We start from the raw sequence: 20459 nt of genomic DNA, 5'->3' as shown, positions 1-20459 counted from the left end.
AGGCCTCTCAGTCCCCCAAAGGCCTAGGAAACTGGTCATATAGTAGCTCATATCAGAGTTTGCTAGGGAAATTCCCAAGTCTCCTTCCCCTGTGTCAAGGAAGGTGCTAAATAACCTAGTTGCCCTTTGGATGCCAGGAGATGTGCTCGGAGAGACTGGAAGGTGTGGAGTGAGGGTGTGGGAAATATCAGAAGCTAGGCTACTTTTAAAAACAATGGGGTGCAACAGGTGGTGATGGGAGCCGAGGACTAGAGGGCATAGTTCCAGCCTGCAGTGCGTCAATGGGCTGGAGGGGGTCATGGAAAAAGAAAAAGCCCACCCAGGCTACCCATGGTGCCCTTGCCCGGCCCAGTCTGCGGCTGTCTTCGCAGCCGCAGCCTTGGACCGCTGGTTTCTTTTGCCTGGGGCCAGCGTATTGCCAGCTCGCCAGCATCCTCCCTCTTCTGTCCCCCGCCCCTGGCTGTCTGGCTGCGCTGCAGTGGTGACGGCAGAGGGGAGCGGGGGCCCTAGGCGACAGGGCTTCCTCCCCCTCTCCCTCCTCCTCCCCCTGCAGCCCTCGCAGAACGCCCCCCTCCACTCCCTGCTGCCGCAGCGAACACGTCGTCGGAGATTTCCATCGGTGCCCAGGGGGCGGGGCCAAGGCAGGGCGAGTGGGAGGAGTGAAAGTTGGAGCCCGACAAAACCTTCCACACTGAGCTTGGTGCAGCAAGACCGTGCGCAGCGACCTCCGCACAGGTGGTCGCTCCGGTCTCTGGCAAGATGTTGACCGAAGTTCTCCTGATCCTTCTGGGCTTGCCCATAATCCTGCCGTCTAGGTGAGTCTCCATCCCGGAATCCAGGATCCTTTCCCGCCCAGCTCCCTCTCCCTGGGAGCGAGGCCGGCTCTGGGGAGCCGCGCACACCTTGTCCCCAGCACTTGTGCAGCCATCCTCCGCACAGCTTCCTCCCGGACAGGAGCTCCTGAAAGGGCGCGTCTGGGAACCAAGGCGGGATGTTTGTCCCCACGCCGCTCCTGTCGCTGGACTCTCCCTCTCCAAACCAGTGCGGCGGTTGAGAACCAGCATGCCCTCTCTCTCAGTCTTCCGTGGGAAGAGGCGAGCGCCCGTGGGGCGACCAGTTAGGGCAGGCTCTCGCTTCTTGGCAATGGAACTGGGAGCTGGGGCGGGGGGGGGGGGGAGGGAGGGCGGAGGGAAAGGCTTTGGGAAGATAGCACCTAAAAACGTCCGCGGGCTGGGGAAGCAAAACTGTGCTGAAAGTGTTTGAGTGTTGGCTAGTCTGCCTTCTCGATCTTTTTTTCTTTTTTTTTTTTTTTCTGAGCTCCGCTAGAGTACCAAGCATGGTGCCAGAGAACTCTGACTTTACTTGCTTCCGCACTAGCCTTGGTTTAGTCTCAGGGTTCCCACCCCAGCTACCCACCCCACCCTCTCTACCGCTAGTCTCCCCTTCTTATCCCTCCTCCTCCCCCCCAAACACACACACACACATACACACACACACCTTGCTGGGCCTTGGGCAGACTGGAGCCAGAGATCAAGGAATGTTATTCTCTGAGGTCTATGGTTTGGGTCCTGGATTTCAGTCTCTCCTCACTTTTCTAAAGGCTATCAGCAGGTTTCCCTTGAGCAGCCAGTTTCCCTTGCACCTTTCTGGCCCTGGCACTTTGCTAGGAATGTTCCCTGTGTTGCTGGCTTTTTAAGGTGGAAGATGACTGCTTCATATTTTTGAGAGGGTTTCTTGTGGACTGTGAACTGTCAGGTGTTCCTAAGCTTCCTGAACTGCCCAGCATTCTCGAATTCTCCATGGCACTGGGCTTGTGTCTTGCTTATCTGTGTTGGGGAGCTTGAAGATGGCTTCTTTTCTCACCTTAGAATGCTTTAGTTCCTCGAGGGAGGGGCTGGCTGTATGGCTCACTGGTGCCCTCACTTGGGGGTGAGGGCAGCAGAGGCTTGATAAATATTTCTGAATTTGTGCTAGGAATTTCCAGTTATCCACATCAATCCAGATGTGAAATAGACTGGTTGGGAGAGCTGAGTGATGACTGGATAGGGCAAAAGAGGGGTGGGAGCAGGGAAGAAAGAGGGAGGGGGCATAAGGAGGCAAACAACCAGGAGGGTGGGCTATTGAGATGGAAACCACCTTTCTATCCAGGGGGAAGGGCTGCAGTAACTGATGTTCAAACATTGTCAACATGGCAACCCATGACGTCAAGAAAGAGCTGGGGAGGGTGCAATGGGGTATGCTGGCAAGGGCCACATCAAACCAGGAATACTTGCTCTGGTCCAGGCTCAGCCTCAAATTAATTGTGTGACTTTAGGCACAGCCCTCCCCCAATCTGAGCCTCAGTTTCTCCATTTGTAAGGTGAAAAAGAGGGCTGATTTTGGGGGGAAAAAAAACAAAACGCCATCCATGGCCCTTCTATTCCCTTCTCTCCTCCCAGCTAGCTGAATGAACATCCTCAGTGGGGGCAGGGGTTGCAGAAATTCAGCTCCATCTTGGACCATCACGTCTAAAAAGGGATGTGAAAATTCCCATGGAATGATTCCACTAGTCCAGTGCATGAGCGTTTTTCAAGTTTTGTTTTTTCTTGCCCTGAAAATGGGTTTAATGGCTGAGGAAAAGCATGCCTTGTCAGCAGCTCCTTAACCCCAAGGATCCCAGGATGAGAGTGTTTTTGTTTGTTTGTTTACTGCTAAATATAATTGTAGAAGTACAGCAACATCAAGTCCCTCTAATATCATTTTCATTGCTGACTAGTGTATGAACAGGGGGGCTTTGGTGACCCCTGGCTTTGGCTTATTTTCCTCCTAAACCTCAGATTCTTTGTTTTTGGCTTCAGACATCAGGGAGGGGCTGCTGCAGGTTCTTGGATAGTCTTGGCTGGCAGTGTGAATCCTGATTGTGCTATATTCCTGGCCACGTCACTTATTTTAGGGAGTCTCAAGCCCCTATTCTCCCTCCTCCCTTCTCAAAGTGGTTGGTATTATCTATTTGGAGGACTAGGGGAAAACCTCAGGGAAAGGGGACATCTCTGGATGTGGTATTTAGAAATGGAAACTATTTTTTCCTAAGCCCAGTTCTCCCCTGGCCCACAATGGGAACTAGCCACTTTGTTCATGAGAAATGGCATAGACGTGGCACATCTGTACACCAGTTAAGCCATTTTAAGAGCTTGAAATAGTATAGGAAAACTCATTTTGCAGTCCCTTGGTCTGCAGTACAGAGGCCATGTCCACATCTTCTGCCCTGTTAACCCCTTATTTTAGGAAACAAGTTTATGGCTTTTTTAAAAAATAAAATATGGCTTTTTAAAAAATAAAATAATTTTGTAGGTATAATATACAAATATAAAAATATAGAAATCTGATCAAACAGCTCAGTGCATATTCAAAAAGTAAACATGCCATTGTAACCCCCACTAGACCAGGGAATAGAACATTCCAGTCACTTTCACCCTCTCCCCCTACAACCCTCACTACATGCCTCCCCACCAGTCCACTCCTCCCCAAATGAAACCACTCTCCTGCTTTCTAGTTTTCCTCATAGCTTATCAAAAAGCTTTTTATTATATTTTTTCAAACATATGTAAAAGTAGAGGGAACAGTAGAGTGAATCTCCTTGTACCCATTAATTATCAACTCATGGCCACTCTTATTTTCTCTATACCCAACAAACTCTCCACTTCCAGCTTAAATTATTTTAAAACAAATCTAAGTCATTATATCATTTTATATGTAATCATTTTAGTATGTATTTCTAGTCATAAGGCCCTCAAAAACATAATAAAATATGATTACACCAAAAATTTTAGAATAATTTCTTCATGCTGAAGAAAATATCTAGTCAGTGTTCAGATCACCCCTATTTTGTCAGAATTTTTTTTGTATGTGTTGTGTATTGTTTTTTAGTGCTTGTTAAAATCAGGATCTGAATAAGGTCACTAAATTATTTTTATTAGCATTTTTATTTTTCAAAACTTCTTATTGCATTAGAACGTGTATTCACAAAAGTGCTCAAATCATAAGTGTACAGCTGATGAGTTGTCAGAAAATTGCCACACTGATATCGACACCCACAGTAGGACCTAGAACATGACCAGTACCTTAGAAGACCCTTGGTACCCCCTTCCTCACTGCCTCTTAGCAAGATAGCACAACCTTGACTAAATAAATATATTGGCAGGTGGCTTTTAACATTTTTGTTTTTTTTATTCTTCTCCTTAGTTTTTTGGCTATGGTGCATGGCTGTGGCTCTCAGGGTGGATTTCTGTTGGCCATCTATTTCTTCGATTACAGTCTTTGGGTGAAGGACTCCTGCCTTTTCTCAATGCTTAGAGTTTCCTCCAACCCCCAGCCTCCAACTCCAATGCAATGAGTATCAGGAAAGCAAAGAAATGCAGACTATTCCCACAGCATTCCAGCCCTCTCTGGGAGAGGTTTCTCTGGCTTTCCTGAGAATTCCTCAGGGGTCCTGGCCCTCTGCCTGCCCATTTGCTCCTGGATGGTGCTGGTCAGGCAGACTGGAGACCAAGCCTAGCAACTGCAGCTGATTGGCTAGAGCTCATATACCAGTGCCTTCACCATTTTCATTGAAAAAAATATTTTAAAATATTGAGCTCGGTTTTCATATTGATTTTTTAAAAGAAAGAATGATCATAAAAAAGTGATAGCATGGAAAATTCCCAAAGAGCAGCAAGATTTAGAAGAAATAAATAAGTATAATCTGTTACTGGCTCATAATTTACTGTTGCTAGTCACTCTTTATGCCTTAGGTTGCAGATTATTTTGGTCTGCTTCTGTCCAGAGAGGTACCAACTGGGGCCTCTACAGATTGGAGGGCAGAGTTTCATTTTTTATTTGTGTATTCTAGGATTGAAGGAACTCATGTTGAATCAGAGATGGGAGCATGTGCTCATCATGATGATGTCTATGGCCCCAAGCCCCAGTATCCCAAAAAGAAACTCCCCTCTGAAGAAATAAAGCCCGCTGCTATTGATACCCGCCGTGACCTTGGAAAACTGCCAGCAGCCACTCAAATCCTAGACAGTATCCTCAATAACTCTGATTACAAACTGCGCCCCGGCATTGGTGGTAAGTAGTAGAACATAGTTCTTCCTCCCAGAGGGGAGAGAGTTTGAGGGCACAAGTATAGAGAATAAGCCTGGGGTGTTGGTGAGGGTGCCATACATGTGGACAGGAACATCTGTTGCTCACCTCTCAGGTGAGCTCAGCAATGCCATTTACCTTGGTCTAGACTTTTTCCTTCTCTCATCCTGTTTTCCCAGCTATAAAATGAGATGACTGGACTAGGTGATATGATCTTGGAGGTATGTATAACTCTTACAGTCTATGAATTGGTTCTTGCCATGAAAGAACAAAGAAAGGAAAAGGATTGGATGTTGAAAACATTTAGTCTAACCCTGATCCTTCTCCCTTTTTCTGCCCTCAGACCACACCCTTCCCTGCCACATGCCCCTGTAGAAAACTTACCTCTGTTACTTCTGCTTCCTTTACAGAGAAGCCCACTGTGGTCACTGTTGAGCTCTCTGTCAACACCCTTGGTCCTATCTCTATCCCAGACATGGTGAGTACTGAGCTTTGATACAGTATCTTCTAAGTTAGGGAGTTGATCCATGAGGCATTTCACATACTTATTTTTTCTGCTCTGTGTGTCTGTAATGCAAGTTTAAGATTCGGGGGAGAGATTTTAACAAACACTTGAAAAGGAGGCTGGGAAAGGTAAGTAAGTACCTCACTGCCTGAAGAAGACCTTCAGAATCCTGACTACATCTTCCAGTCTTTCATTCAAAATAATAATAATAAAGCAACTTTAAATGCCACAATGGAATGTCTTTTTTATTCTGATAATGATTTTTATGGACTTAATACTATAGTTAGCAACTCTTGCTCTAAGAATGTTTTTCTAATTTTTCCCTGGTTCCTTCTCTCCTTTTCTACTGCTATCATTCTAGTGTAGGTTCTGTCTCCAGTTAGCCTTCATTATATCCCACTTGAAGAACACAAAATTCAAGGTTTCTGTCTACCCCAGTCCACATACCAACCTGGCCTCCTGAGTCATGTGTCTCCTACAATTCTGACCCTGCTTAAAGCATGAAGTTTAAACCCATACTCTAGCAGTCAAAGTCCTCCATGTCTGGAGCCAACTCAGGACTCTGGTTTTATCTCGTTTAGCCCCTCTACTCACAGTAGACTATGAGTGTTCACAAACTATCTTGTGCCTCTGAATTGTTGTTCAAGATATACCATTGCTCCAATTTTCTCTTTGTCATGAGCCTTATCCTTCAGGGTCTAGCTCAAATAACATTTTCATGGTATTATTCCTGACCTCCACAGCTACTTATTGCTCCCTTCTTACACCATAGCCTTTTCTTTAACACACAGATCTTTCTTGCTTATATCCCAGTTGTTTACTTGACCTTCCCTACCTCATTATAGTATAATTATGTGCTCTATGTCTGCCTTGCTGCCTCAACTATGGGCTTCTTAATGTCAAGGACTCAGTATATGTTAGCTGAACAACTGAATCATGAAAGATATTCTGCACAAGTCACTTTAATCTACCCAGCCTGATAATGAGAAAGGCTGTGGTAACCAAGTCCATTGTAGCCATAGCCTTGGCCTGGCTCAGGCAAGACACAGTTTTAGTGTGTCTGGTATCCTACAAGCATCATTGGGTGAGCTCAGAGTCTAGGCTTTGAGATGGGATTTTCAAATAGACACTCAGAGATAAGTAAACATTCATGGTAGATCAAGATGTTTATATAAGCTGAGTGGAAGAATGAGATTTCCCCTTATGATGTTTTGGCTACCAGGTTCTTGAGGCATGGTGTACTTATGTATTACTGTGTAACAAACTACCCCAAAACACAGAATCTTAAAACAACAAATAGTCATTAGTTCACAGATTATGTGGGCTAGGAATCTGGACATGATTTAGCTGAGTCCTCTATTTCAGGGTCTCTTACGAGGCTGCAGATAAGGTGTCAATTGAGGGTGACATCTCATCTGAAGGCTCAACTGAGGGAAGATCCACTTTCAAGCCCTCACATGTTTGTTGGCAGATTTATTCCATGCTGGCTGTTAGCTGGAAGTCTCCCACAGTCCTTGCCATGTAGGCTTCTACACAATATAGCTCACAACATGTGGCTGATTTACCTCAGAGTGAGCAAGAACATGAGAAAAAATATTCACAAACTTGTAATCTAATTTTTGGAGTGGCATCCCATAGCTTCTGTGGTATTCTGTTCATCAGAAGCAAGTCATTAGGTCTAGCCCCAGACCAGTGGAGAGGATTACATGAGGGCAAGAACACCAGGAGGTGAAGATTTTGAGGGCCTTCTTAGAGCCTGTCTAATACACATGACCGTGATAAAGTAAAGGCCTGTAATAACTAAAATGGTATGCTGGGGAATAAGAAGGAAGAAGAGAAGCATGAGAGCAGACAGATCTTTTTGAGTTTCTGTAGATAGTTTAAAGTATTTTCTCTTCCCTTGATGTCAGGTTTACTTTTTGCTATTATCAATGTGCTTACTATTAAATGGGTGAATTTAGCAATTAATTTGATTTAAATTGTTGATGTACTAAGAAACACTGGGTTCTGAGCAAGACCCAGAGGTTGAGGTCTTGTGGTCCCACTATCATGACCACTATTTACTCTTAATAGAAAATGGATCTTTCAGGTTATTGGTGCAGGTATGGAGAAAGTGGCCTGAAAAATAGTGGACAATTTGTGGCCACAACCTCCTTGCTATTTGTGTAAGATATAATTTTAGGAAGACAATTTCTATCATCTGTAAGATCCCTTGTGGCAACAAAGCAGCTGAATTCCCCATCTCTTCTTGCTCTGCCCCTATTAATGTTGGTAGCATTGGCCTTACCTGAGGTGCCAGGAAGCACTGATACCTTACAATCCCAAGTGATGCAGTCTAATAACTCAGCAGTCATCGAACCTGACATCCAACACAGAACTGGTCCAAAGAGGAGTCAACTTGATTTTCTTTGGCCAGTAAGGTGGTGCTTTAGTCAAGTTTCTTGAAGATTCCAAGCGCTTCTGTGGTATTAAAGTTCCTGAGAAGTTTGGCCTTTCACATAGTTCCAAATTGTTCTTTAAGCTGTGGGAGTTACCAGTTCTTGTCCAGCCTTCTTTTCCCTGGTGACGCTATAGAGTCCTATGGTTGCTGTGGCTCTCACTTAGCCACCGCACTTGGATCCTCATGACATCTTCTATGGCAGGCAAGGCTGCCACTGAAATTCCCCCTTTATGTTTGAGGCAACTGAGTCTCTTAGCAAGGTTGTGAGTCCCCACAGTAGAAGTTGTTGTTTGAGTGTTCTTTGAGTTCCAACACCCTTCTGTCAGATGTTATGTGGAGGACAGAAATTGTCCCCAGGGAGAGAAATCTGAGCCCGCAGCATATGGATTTAAATAAAATGTTTCTACTAGTCTCCTGGCTTGAGCTTAGAAGACAATGACCAGTCTGGGAATGACTTCCCATCACAGCACCAACAGTTGCTAAGGCTGCTTCTTGCTGTGGTAAATATCACAAGCAATTCTAATTAAGCAAACTCCTTGACACTGAATTTCTAGAGTTTCGCTGAGCTAAAAGAGATGTATATCTCAAGTTTCCTTGTCAAAGTGAGGGAAAATTGAACTGTTAGCTATTAGTTGATGTGTAGTGAACTTACATTTGGTAGCTTGTTAAATATAAATTAAATACTCATTTGAAACATGATAACATTGAGCAAGAGCACAGTATGGATTGTGGAGGGGAAGGTTTCTCCTTATTACCAAGCACTTCATACGGCCTGAGAACGAATGAGGCTGTGCAAACCAAGTTGGAGCTGCCAGCCACTTGGGACTGAAGAAACACTCTGAAGGCCACTTGTGAGGGCTGGATGGAGGAGCCTGGTGGGTCAGGGCTGAGGGCACCCAAGTGAATGGTATCCAGGCTCTGTCATCTTTTTTTCTGTCTGCTTCTGCTTCTCTGGACTACTGCATGGAATATTCTCAGTCTGGGAGGCTGGATCCCAGCAGTTCTCACCACCTTTTGGGGTAGGCAGCAAAGGCAAGTAGGGATTATCTTGACCTTCCCCATTGCAGGCTCTACTGGTGTCCAGGGTTATGAGTGGCTGGTTGGTGTTCACTGATGTAGGATAACTCAGGGTAAAGACCTATGTATTCTGCAGAGGGAAATTGGATCTCAGTACCCAAAGGGATTGTTGGTGTAAGTGAAATAAACACTGGAGAGGGAAATCAGTGAAGCTCCTCCCAGGACAAGGCTATGGTAATGGTGCTCTGAGCATCAGCGCCAATGTGCTGTTGTTAACTATTTGTGTGACTTTGGACAGGCTCCTTCCTTTCTGAGCCTCAGTTTCCATACCTGTAAAGTAAATGCAGTTGAGCTAGCCTTCAAGATTCTACCTTGGCTTAGTTCTGATACTTATTATTCAAGCTGCTTGCAGTTCTATTACAACCTGCTTTTTCTCCCTTCAGTACCAGTGGTACAAATTTCCGGTTACTCATGCTTCTTCAAGCACACCCATTCAGAGGTTAGGTGCTCGTGTTTAAGAAGAAAAACAACACAAAAAATTATTCAAAAAACATGCAACTAAGTAGACATCTCTCTTGTGACACAAAGTACTTCATTTTTAATGTAATTCTGGAGGATGAAGGATTTAGCTTAATTAAAAGCTGTGTTCCCCAAATAAAAGGTGAAAGACAAAACTTTGCTGTATATAATCAACACTGTGTGTGTTTGTGAAATGATTTTGAGCTGAGATCTTTGGTTTGCTATGAAACAATGGGAGCTGAGAGAGTGTTGACCTGGCTGGAGTACAAAACAGTCCTATAAGGGAATGGTGATGTGATGAGTCCAGCCCATGAAATTAAGCCACTATTGCCTGTTTCTAGATGAAATGTATCTTCCCAGACTATTATCTATTTGGGAATATTTCTTTCCTTTTGGAATACCTGGAAATAGAAAACTCCTACAGCCAAACTCATGCTGTTGTCCTCTAATGCCAGGGGTGGGGAACACCCTTCCCACAGGCCATAAAATGCCCAAGAAATCATTTGTTCTGGCCAAATATAGCAGACTCATATTTAAGTTGATAATTTTGCATGGCCTGCCAATGATGTTATAAATATTCAAATGGCCTTTGGCAGAAAAAAGGTTCCCCATCCCTGCTCTATGCAAACCTAAGTGGGTTTCTATCTGCTTGATAAGCTTGTCATAGGATGTCATGGGCTTTATTTTATCTTTTCCACCAGGCGTACTCCATTGACATCACTTTCTACCAGACCTGGTATGATGAACGCCTCCGTTTTAATGGAAGCTTTGAGAGCTTTGTTCTGAATGGCAACATGATGAGCCAGTTATGGATCCCAGACACCTTTTTTAGGAATTCTAAGAAGATCCATGTATATTCGATCACCATGCACAGCCAGGTGGTCCGCATCCACAAGGATGGCAAGGTGTTGTACACAGATAGGTATGTCAAACCTCTGGTATCGCATCCCTTGGGACTCTTCCTCCCCTTTTGAGACTTTTTTGCCAAAGAAACATGGACAGAGGCTTCATCTTCAATGATACTTCTAAGGGCCTTTCCAAACTTTCTGAGGCCATGAGCTCAACCCCCTCATGTATAGATACAGACACTAAGGCCTAAAAATAGAAAGGTGGTACTTAAGGCCACACCAAGTTTCTGGCAGAGCTGTAACTGGTACCCATTTACTAGGCTCCAAGTCCAGAGCTCCCCTAATAGAATGTATCAGTATGACTGCATTGCCTGGACAATTCCATCCAGAGAGGGCACTGGATATAAGGACACATTCATAGTGTTGGAATTGTCTAGGTGGAGCAGTAACACAGTGGTCAGAAAGATAACAAAGACCAGGTTGGGTACCTGAATGCCTGGCAGGGGAAGGTTGTAAATGGCTGGTGTAGGGAGTGGAGAGGTGATAGAGAGTGGACAAGTGTTGGCAGTTTCTGGAAGCTGGGATGGGCAAGAAACAAAAGCCCATCTATGTCAGTTCTTAAAGTTTTCTGATGATGGAGACCAGAGTAGCCAGATACTTCCAAGCTGTTCTTCCTCTCTTTTTGTCTTTCCTTTGAGCTTTTTGACTCAAATCCCACTGTTGCCATTCATTGGTGGTGATCCTTGGGCCCAAGTTGAATGTATATGTAAGTGTTCAGAGCCAGCCTAATGAGGCTTCTTTCTCCCTTCCAGGATGACCATTGATGCTGGATGTTCATTCCACATGCTCAAATTTCCAATGGATTCTCACTCTTGCCCTCTGTCTTTTTCTAGCTGTGAGTACCTTCTTAGGTTTCTGGGGGCCCAGAGTCATACTGGGATCCTCCTTTTTCTCAACTTTGCCCTTTATATTTCTCTTAAGTTGGTGCCAGGGTTGCCAAGGACCACCCAATCCATGCTCATCTCCTTTCCTGCTGACAATACTGTGTTGCTAAATCTGGGTCTCATGTTGGGTTCTTTTCTCTCCCTTTCACTCCATCTCAAGTCTGTTATCCACCACTGAAGTGTATCTCATGTATGTCTGTTCCTTTCCATCTCCACTGTCACTAACTTGGATAGGTCTTTTTCATCTTCCATTTGGACTTTTGCAACATCTTCACTTTGAAGCTGAACATGTCCAAAACTAAATATATAGTCTACTCCCAACCTCTACCCCCAAAATAAATGTGCTTCTTCTGTGTTCTCACCCATCTCATTGAAAGGCATCATCACCCACTTCTAGCCAAGAACTTTGATGCTTCTTTCTTCTTCACCTGCTACATCTAATAAATTTCATGGTGTTGACAGTCCCTTCCAAATCGCTATTGATCTTGTCTGTCCCTCTGCATTTTCACTACCACAGCTTTGAATCCTGCCTTCATTCATTTTATTATGCCTGGATTACTGCACTGGCCTCCCATAACTGGTATCCTTGTCAACAGGCTATCTTCATATTATGACCAGAGTGACATAGCTGAAGAATCATTTAGACCAAGTCATTTCTTAGTTTCAAATCCTTCCTTATCTCTCATGTACCAATTCCAAATCATTACAATGTTCCTCAAGGCCCATCACAAATTGGCCCCTAATACCTACCCTTGTATACTTCATTTAACGTCTGTTAGCTATCCATCCTGAACTTTTAGCATTTCTTAATACAAAGATATGTTTATCTCTCTGTGCATAGAACACCCTCCTCACCCTTTCAGCATCATACATATAGAGAAAACTGACTCAACTTTAAAGACTTATTGGGAATGTCACCTACTCTAAGAAGTCTTTTCTGGATATATCCCTAAGTGATCTTTCCTCCTCTATCTCCCTACTGTCCAAAGGCAGAGGTTTCTCAGAACAATTTTATGAATTACAGATGTATACTCATTGTCCAACTCAATAAAATGTGAATGCTTAAGGGGCAGGGTTCCTGCCTTGTTCATCTATGTATTTCCAGAACAAGGCCTGGTACTGAAGAATGCTCAATAAATGCACTTATTGAATGGACTTCAACAATGAGGTAAGAGAGGCAAGGTGCCACACTGGTGAGGCCAGAGTCAGGACTCCAAAGCATTGTTCAGACTCCATGCTGGTGGAGACCTCCACAAGGCTTCCCAGTCTCACATGACCCTCCTTCCCATATTGCTTTACAGTTTCCTATCCTGAGAATGAGATAATGTACAAGTGGAAAGATTTCAAGCTTGAAATCAATGAGAATAATTCCTGGAAGCTCTTACAGTTTGATTTTATAGGAGTGAGCAATGAGACCGAAATTATCTCAACCATGGACGGTAAGTGCCCCCTTTGGAACCAGGGCTAAGCAGAGGCCCAGGAGGGTGGTAGGGATGAGTGAAGGTAGCCATCATACATACAAATGCTATGTAATCATCCCATGGAAATATTGTAGAACATGGCTCCTGTCTTGTTAATGCTAAGCACTTACAACTGTTTGCAGAGGAAACTGAGACTTTGTAACTACATCTCAGTCTCATCTGCAAAGAAGTAAGTGCTTTGCCAAGCCCCGCACAGGGTAAGTAGATAGAGTTGTATTGTCAGAATTTGCAACTAGCTTTGTCATGCAGACCCTTCAGTTTCAAGTCTTTGTTACAACTGACCTACTTGAATGACTATGAGGAATGTAGCTCATGTGAGTTCTCCATACCCAGAACCAATCCAACCCAGCTGAGTGAGAAGCAAAGACTTTCCTAACAGGAGATGGAAGCTAGAGTTCTAATGTCAACCAAGTGAGGTCTGGGGTAGTATGGAGGAAGTTTCAGCAGCTACAATGGCTGCTGCATCAACATTTATTTTAAAGGAGCAGCTCTGACAAGCACAGATTTCTGTCAAAGGCTTCATTATAAATTCAACATGGGTATGTAGTGACCACTGGTTTTCTGATCTTGTTCCTAAAAGGATCAGATGGGAGGGTCCTGGGTCTCATATTTTAGCTTCCAATTAGGTGTGAGCATCTTTGCTTGTGTTCCTAGGTGATCTGAATAAGGAGCCAAGGGACCTCCTCAGGGTTGCTCCCAGAGCAGCCCTGGAAATCCTCTTCACACATACTGGCCAAGTCAGGGCAGTGGAGGCACTGCTCTCATCATCTCCAGAATGCGGATGAAGCCATTCACCAAATCAACCATTTGCCATGGGAGGCATCTTGCTTTGTGTCCATGAGGCTAGGCAGGAAATATGCTTTTGCTTTACTTGTTGAGTGACTAGGTGAGGGATATCTCATGCTCATCTGGCTAGAGCTTTGCTTGCACAGTACTAGGTAGGGGGAGAGGTCTGCTTTACAAATGCTTTCCTTTTTCTTGGGAATTCTGGGTAAGCAGTTTTACTACTTTTGACTTGGAATCCTGATCTTCTGTCAGCTAACCATGGGCCTGCCTCTTGCCTTTCTGCATCTCAGTTTCCCCAAACAGGTAGGACCCATCATCAAAAGTGGCAGAGGAGACAAGGCCCAGGGGCTTTCAAGTCACTAGTGGTTCCGTTTAGTAGATGGTTGTGCATTGTTTCAAAATGGTACCCTAGTGACTACAAAGCCCCAGAGCCAGCATCATCACTAAAGCAATGGCAATAGGTAAGCACCAGTCTTCCCTGGGAGAGATAAGGGTTTTTATGGATAAAAAAAGGAGGGCTTTTTTTTTTTTTCCTGCTAGAGACTAATTGATTTGGAATCATGGTTTCTCCAGTATCACAGTTATCTTTGGGACTGATCCCAAACTCTTCCACTTCCAGTCGCCTCAAGGACAGTCTCTCCATAAGTAGCAAACTTAAGTATTAAGATCCTAAAGGTTCAGAAAGCAATGGTAGCTTTATACGCTGGCTACCTTTGGTGTAGAGCCAGAAGGTTCTCTGAGAGCCCAGCCTTGACTCCAGTGAGTAAGCCAGCCTTCACTGGTGGCTGTTGAGACTCTGATGGAATTTTACCTATGATTAGGACTTTGCTTTCTTTTCTTTTTTAAAATTTGTCTTTATTGTTGATAGTATTACAGATGCCCCCTTAGTTTTTGTTTTTTCCCCATTGAGTTCTTCCACCAGGCACCCACCCCTCCTAGGCCTTCACCACACTATTGTCTGTGTCCATGGGCTAGGCATATATTCATATAAGTTTCCCAGTTCATCTCCCCCTACCCACCTACCCACCCCTGCCTTAGGACCTCACTTTCTTGAGAGTTTCTTCCTTCTGTAGATAATTCCGTCCATCAGAAAGCTCTCCCTGTTCATCTGAAATTAGAGTCTTTGGAACTTCCACCCATCGGATCTAGTTCTTTCCCCCTAAAATCATTGAGCTTACAGTAAGTCCAGTCACTTTCCAACAAGGTCAAGATTAAAGGGTCAGTATTATGGTTGCAGCCCTGGGTCACATTCTTGTATAGACTATAGAACACTAGTTCCTTTTTCTTCCTTGTTACTCAGAATTTTGGGTCCACTCATCCTTCTAGTCTCAGTCCTTTGGACACAGTCTTCTTAATTGTGCCCCCCTGACAGTGCAGTGACCAACTGGGGTTCTGACCAAAGCAGATAAGAAGACAAGAGCAGAAAACACCTCTGCCTTTTTTTGGGGGCTTTGGTTCCTTAGCCCTAGGTATTTCCATCTTGTTTCCCCCTTACTCATTCTCCTGCATTCCTCAGAAATAGCAAAGTGGTATGTGTTAGCATCCTTCTCTCAGCCTTCAAATATAAATTTCTGTTGACAAGTGAAGAAGGTTCGTCTTTGGCTGGAATAAATAAAATAAAAATAGTAAAAGCCAATAAGATAATAAATCTTCTTGCAATAAGTATACACTGAACAAACTTTTGTGTGAGTGGTTGTAGCTAAATAGGGTTGTGCTAAATTTTAGTCAAGACCCCAGGACAACTTGATAAATTGGAACTAGGAACTTGATAAATACATTCTGGCTAGAGACAAGTGTGAGTGCTCCCTGCAGCAACCCTGGAGTTCTATCCCCAACACTACTAGTCTGGACACAAGCATTCCACTAACCCCAAGACATGTCCTTGCCTTTTTCCAGAATATTCTGTGAAATCTTGTCCATTGTCAGTGCTGCCAAGGTGAGTAGGAAAGGCTGTTGTTCTCACTCAGCTCCAACACACTTAGACTGGAAAGGTGATCTACTTTTCAAAATTGGAGGACAAATGGCCAAGTTAGTGTTCTGGTCTGCTTCACAAGGCTTTGTGAGGCAGCAGCAAGACTTGCTGAGCGTGTTCTAGGTTCCAGGATGTGCCAGGCTTAGATGATGGGCAGAATCAAAGTCACCGGGGTGCTCTGAAAGGGTTTGAAAGGGGTTTCAAGGCCAAGGAATTCTATAGTATCACTGAGGTGGGAGTTTGGAGCTTAGCTTCACTAAAGAGCCAACATTTGAGCTATTATACATCCAATGTGATGTTGAGAAAGAAAAGGGATGTTTTGGCTTCAGAAAAGTCCCCGAAATTTTTGGAGTCATGGTGGGCATGCAGTGTTTGAGATGAATGTTTCATAGTAGAGGGCAACATGAAGGGTACAATAGAAAATACCAATTGGAGAGGTAGGTTGTCATTAGGTCCTATTGAAGTCATCAACCATCTAGGGCAGTGGTTCTCAACCTTCCTAATGCTGTGACCCTTTAATAGTTCCTTATGTTGTGGTGACCCCCAACCATAAAATTATTTCCGTTGCTACTTCATAACTGTAATTTTGCTACTGTTATGAATCATAATGTAAATATCTGATATGCAGGATGTATTTAGGCGACCCCTGTGAAAGGGTCATTCAACCCCCAAAGGAGTCGCGACCCACAGGTTGAGAACCGCTGATCTAGGGAGAGAGCCAACATCAAGGACATGATGCCCAAATGAATGTCAAGATCTCAGCCGCCTGTGTGCGTATACTCTGCATACCTGACATCTAGAGGACTAAATAAAAATTTCACTTTCAGCTAATTCTTGTTTTTCCAAAACACTCAATTTGGGTTATGGTACTAGATTAAGAACAGGGAGTCCAGGGTTAGAATATTGGTATAAATATGCAAGTTATTGCAGGGAATCTGAGAATAGATAGGATTAGCTTAGGGTATGGTGGTGTGTGCATATGCGTGTAAGATGTTAGTTGGAGTCAGTCCATGGTGGGCCTTTGGTGTCAGGTACATAGTGTAAACTTGATTCTATAGCTCTTCTGGAGCAGGGAACCACCAGAGGTATGGGGTTAGGCTAGTGATTTTTTTTTGCCTTTGTTGGAATAGTGCTAACTAAGGCATTTCACCAGCATATGAATGTACGGAAGGAGGCCTAATGGATTATGTGCTTCCCCCACCACCTCAAAGACCACCCTTGGCACTTTTGCTGAGAATACATATTGTAAGGGCTAGTAGTGCATGTGTAAAGCTGTGATTCTGCAGAGTAGATGTGGCAACTCAGTGGACGTAAAGGCCTCAGTAAGACATCTGGACATTAGCTATGTGGTCCTAATATTTAGAGAGCTAGCTGATTTTTCACTTTCATCTGACTCTTCTGCCATCCTGGAAAGGCAGATGTAGGGTATGGGACAATGAACTGAGAAAGAAGCAATTAAGGTCCTTCTCCTGGCTTAGCTCTTAACTGACCATGGCTCTTGCAAGGTGTCTCCTTTCTGGGCTTCTGATTCTCTGTAGGTGGCACTAGAATAATATGCCTCTAACCTAGGACTGTGGTAGGGATCCCATGGGCTGAACAATGGGACCTTTAATATGCATGTCCTGCCTGGGGAAGACCCTTATGTCATTGCTGTAATAAAGTGGTATTTTTTATGTTTTCCAGGTGATTTCATGGTCATCACGCTTTTCTTCAATGTAAGCAGGCGATTTGGCTTTAATGCTGTTCAAAACTATGTCCCTTCTTCTATGACCACGGTCATATCCTGGATTTCCTTTTGGATCAAGAAAGAATCTGCTCCAGCCAGGACCTCTTTAGGTGAGTAGGTAAGGTGGGCATCCACCTGGGCACAGAATTGCCTTCTCAGGGATCCTTTCAGCAGTGTGATATTTGGATACGTAGCTAAGCCTACCTCCACTCCTGTGCTTTAACAGGCATCACCTCTGTACTCACCATAACCACATTGGGTTCCTGTTCCCAGAAGAATTTCCCACGTGAATCCTATGTAACAGCCTTGGATATCTACATTGCTATTTGCTTCCTCTTTTGCATTTTTGCTCTGGTGGAGTTTGCTGTGCTTAACTTCTTGATCCACAACCACACGAGACCCCGTGCTTCTCCGAGACTTCGCTATGTATGAACTGGGTATGGGCGTGGTAGCATGGTTTGGGAGTATTGAAGCATGCAAGTAAGGGCACTAGAATTCATGGCACATGAGTAGCCAGCTCACTGTGTAGTGTGTGTGTGTGTGTGTGGGGGTAAGCTGAAGTGTTATGGGGAGTTGAATAAACTTTCTAATGTGATGGTGGGAATTTGGGGAAGGGGCAAAAAAAAGTGTGCCAAGGACAGAATCTCTAGAAACCCCTGAGGCTTGGTTCATCTTTACTTTTTCCCCTTCCTTGTTCATTTCAGCCTCCTACCCGTGCCCGTGCCCGTGCCCGTGACCTTACCCCACCCCGTACCCATGCCAACCAACAGCAGCAGGAAAACGTTTTTGTGTATGACTTTGAGGAGTCTGATGAAGAGAATGATGAAGAGGATGGCCCATCTTGCCCAGCTCAGCAGTCCCTCAACCCAAGACTCACCCAGCGCCGTCGCAGCTGCTGCAGGATCTGCAAGTACTTGTGCGTGGTCCGCAGTTGTGATGGCAGTTTTTGGCAACAGGGCCGCCTCTTCATCCACATCTACCGCCTGGATAACTACTCACGAGTTATTTTCCCAGTGACCTTCATCTTTTTCAATGTGCTCTACTGGGTTATTTGCTTTAACTTGTAGGTACCAGCTGGTACCCTGTGGGGCAGCCTCCCAAGTTCCCCAGGAGGTCCCACACCCCTTGCCAAGGGAGTTGGGGGAAAGCAGCAGCAGGAGCAATTAGAAAGTGTCTTTCCTCCCCCCCTCCCCCAGCCCATTCAATGAATACCCATGGCAGCCCATTTAGAGTAAAATGGCTCACCTCTCTATTCCTCAAGGGGCATTGGTGATGTTCAGGCTTAAAAATTGCAGGCTGTCAGTGACCAGCTCCCTAAGACCATGCCCACGTATGAGCATATTAACTATCTCCCAACAGTGTTGACAAACACTGCTTTTTTCAAGAATCCTAATACTGCCTTTGTGGTGCTCCAGGCCCAGATCTGGCCTCAGCCTCAAAGTGCACCGACCAGCTGCTTCCCGGTTTCTGACACTTCCTTAAGATGCTGGTCAGCAGTGTAATAAGGTGTGTGTGTATCCTCCATCCTTAGGTGAGATTATTATATTATTGGTTCTATTTCCCTGCCCACCTTTCCCTGCAGATAGAGCTTGACATTATCCCTTTAAAAGGAGAGCCAACACTTGAGCTTCTTTAGGACAGTATCCCCACTCTGCTGCTGTGATGCCTCCCTCTCCCTCTCCTACCCCTGCCTCTATCATTCATCTGCACTACCAATTCAATGCCTTTCATACAGTGGGTTTATATTTTTGTGTGATAATAGTAATAACCCCCTGCTTTATATGCCACCTTCTCCCTCCTCCTTGACCTCTGTGACTCTTAATGTAACTACCCCAGTGACTTTCCCAGCCCCAACCCAGGTGCTAGGCCATGGTGACTTCCCAGGGTCAAGAAATGAAGGGAACTCTGCTTTGCAGTGGGCATTGCTTGCATTGATTGGTGCCCTCTATGGCACAGCATAGAAGTTCTGCCACTTCCTTGGTCCCTGGATCCATGAGCCAGTCCACTCTTATCCCTGGGGCACTCTCACAATCACAATCAATCAAATGAATTCCCTTAAATTTATACAGCACTTTACCTTTTTTCAAAAACACTTTTGAAAAACTATTCTATTATAGCCTTATTATAGCCCTGTGAAAGATTCGGGGCAGGATTCTTATCCCCATTTTGCAGATGAGAACCCTGAGGCACAGATTTCTATGGGACTGTGGATCTCACTGGAAACTACCCAGGAGCCCACTGTCATTTTCTAGACTACATGATAGGGCTAGGCATCTGTGTTCACCATGATTCAATTCTATAGCCTCTGCTGGCACCCCAGTGGCAGGGCCCAGAGTAGCAGCCTCTCTTCAGCTTTGTTCTACTCAATTCCTGGGCCTCAGGTGCTCAGACTGCCCTCAAGATCCAACCTCTCCTGGCTCTGACAACCCAGTGAGGTCAAATTTGAACATGCCCCAATGCTTGTATATGCTGAATGAAATCTGTGTCTGTATTTTATTGGGGGGGGGTAGGGTAGGGGTTCCATCTGCTTTTTGTCACCATCACCTGAAAAGGGGAAATATATGAATAAATATATCAGCAAAGCATACAACGTGTGACTGGTTTCTCAATCACTCAAGTTTGTTCTCAGCTCAGGTTTTAAATCTTAAAGTAGGGGGATGAAGACACATTTGTAATACCTTAATAAAAAAAAATCTTAAAGTAACGATCCAACCTTTTGACTGTTTCACTCTCCCATCCATGATCTACAGACCTACAAAGCATGCATATGAACCTGCTCTCAGTGCACGAGTGAAAGAGAGAAACTAAATAGATAGCCCCTTTTATTGATCCTTTTACTTGCTTCTATACCTCTGCATAGAAGCTATATACCTCTCCATGTCCATTTTGTTTCGCCCATGATTCTAGCCTCACTTAGAATGCTCCTACAGACCATCAAACTCAGAACATTTTCCCCACCATGTAAAGAGGGAGATGCCTAGGCACAGAGAAAAGTGTCTACAGTTATACAACTATTGAGTAATGGAGAGGGATGAGACCCCAGAAATCCCAATACCCTGTTTTGGCTTGGAGTAAGCCTGGAGATCTTGGTTGATACATCCTTCAAATGAAATGTCTC

At 44.5% G+C, this 20459-nt stretch overlaps 1 protein-coding gene across 2 annotated transcripts; it reads left to right on the top strand.

The window, feature by feature from the left end:
* Positions 1-687: 687 nt before the first annotated feature.
* Positions 688-19929, top strand: GABRE (gamma-aminobutyric acid type A receptor subunit epsilon). Of its 2 annotated transcripts, XM_059678600.1 has the most exons (9): positions 688-815; positions 4868-5088; positions 5514-5581; positions 10286-10506; positions 11245-11327; positions 12678-12815; positions 17299-17451; positions 17568-17767; positions 18046-19929. In XM_059678600.1, the coding sequence occupies exons 1-9, from the start codon at positions 760-762 to the stop codon at positions 18406-18408; spliced, it is 1503 nt and encodes a 500-aa protein (XP_059534583.1). In that variant the 5' UTR covers positions 688-759; the 3' UTR covers positions 18409-19929. The 2 variants fall into 2 exon arrangements, with proteins under 2 accessions (XP_059534583.1, XP_059534584.1); XM_059678601.1 differs by lacking the exon at positions 12678-12815.
* Positions 19930-20459: the final 530 nt, after the last annotated feature.

This window comes from Myotis daubentonii, chromosome X (assembly GCF_963259705.1).
Source record: "Myotis daubentonii chromosome X, mMyoDau2.1, whole genome shotgun sequence".
NCBI lineage: Eukaryota > Metazoa > Chordata > Mammalia > Chiroptera > Vespertilionidae > Myotis > Myotis daubentonii.
This window is presented reverse-complemented; position numbering and strand designations above follow the sequence as displayed.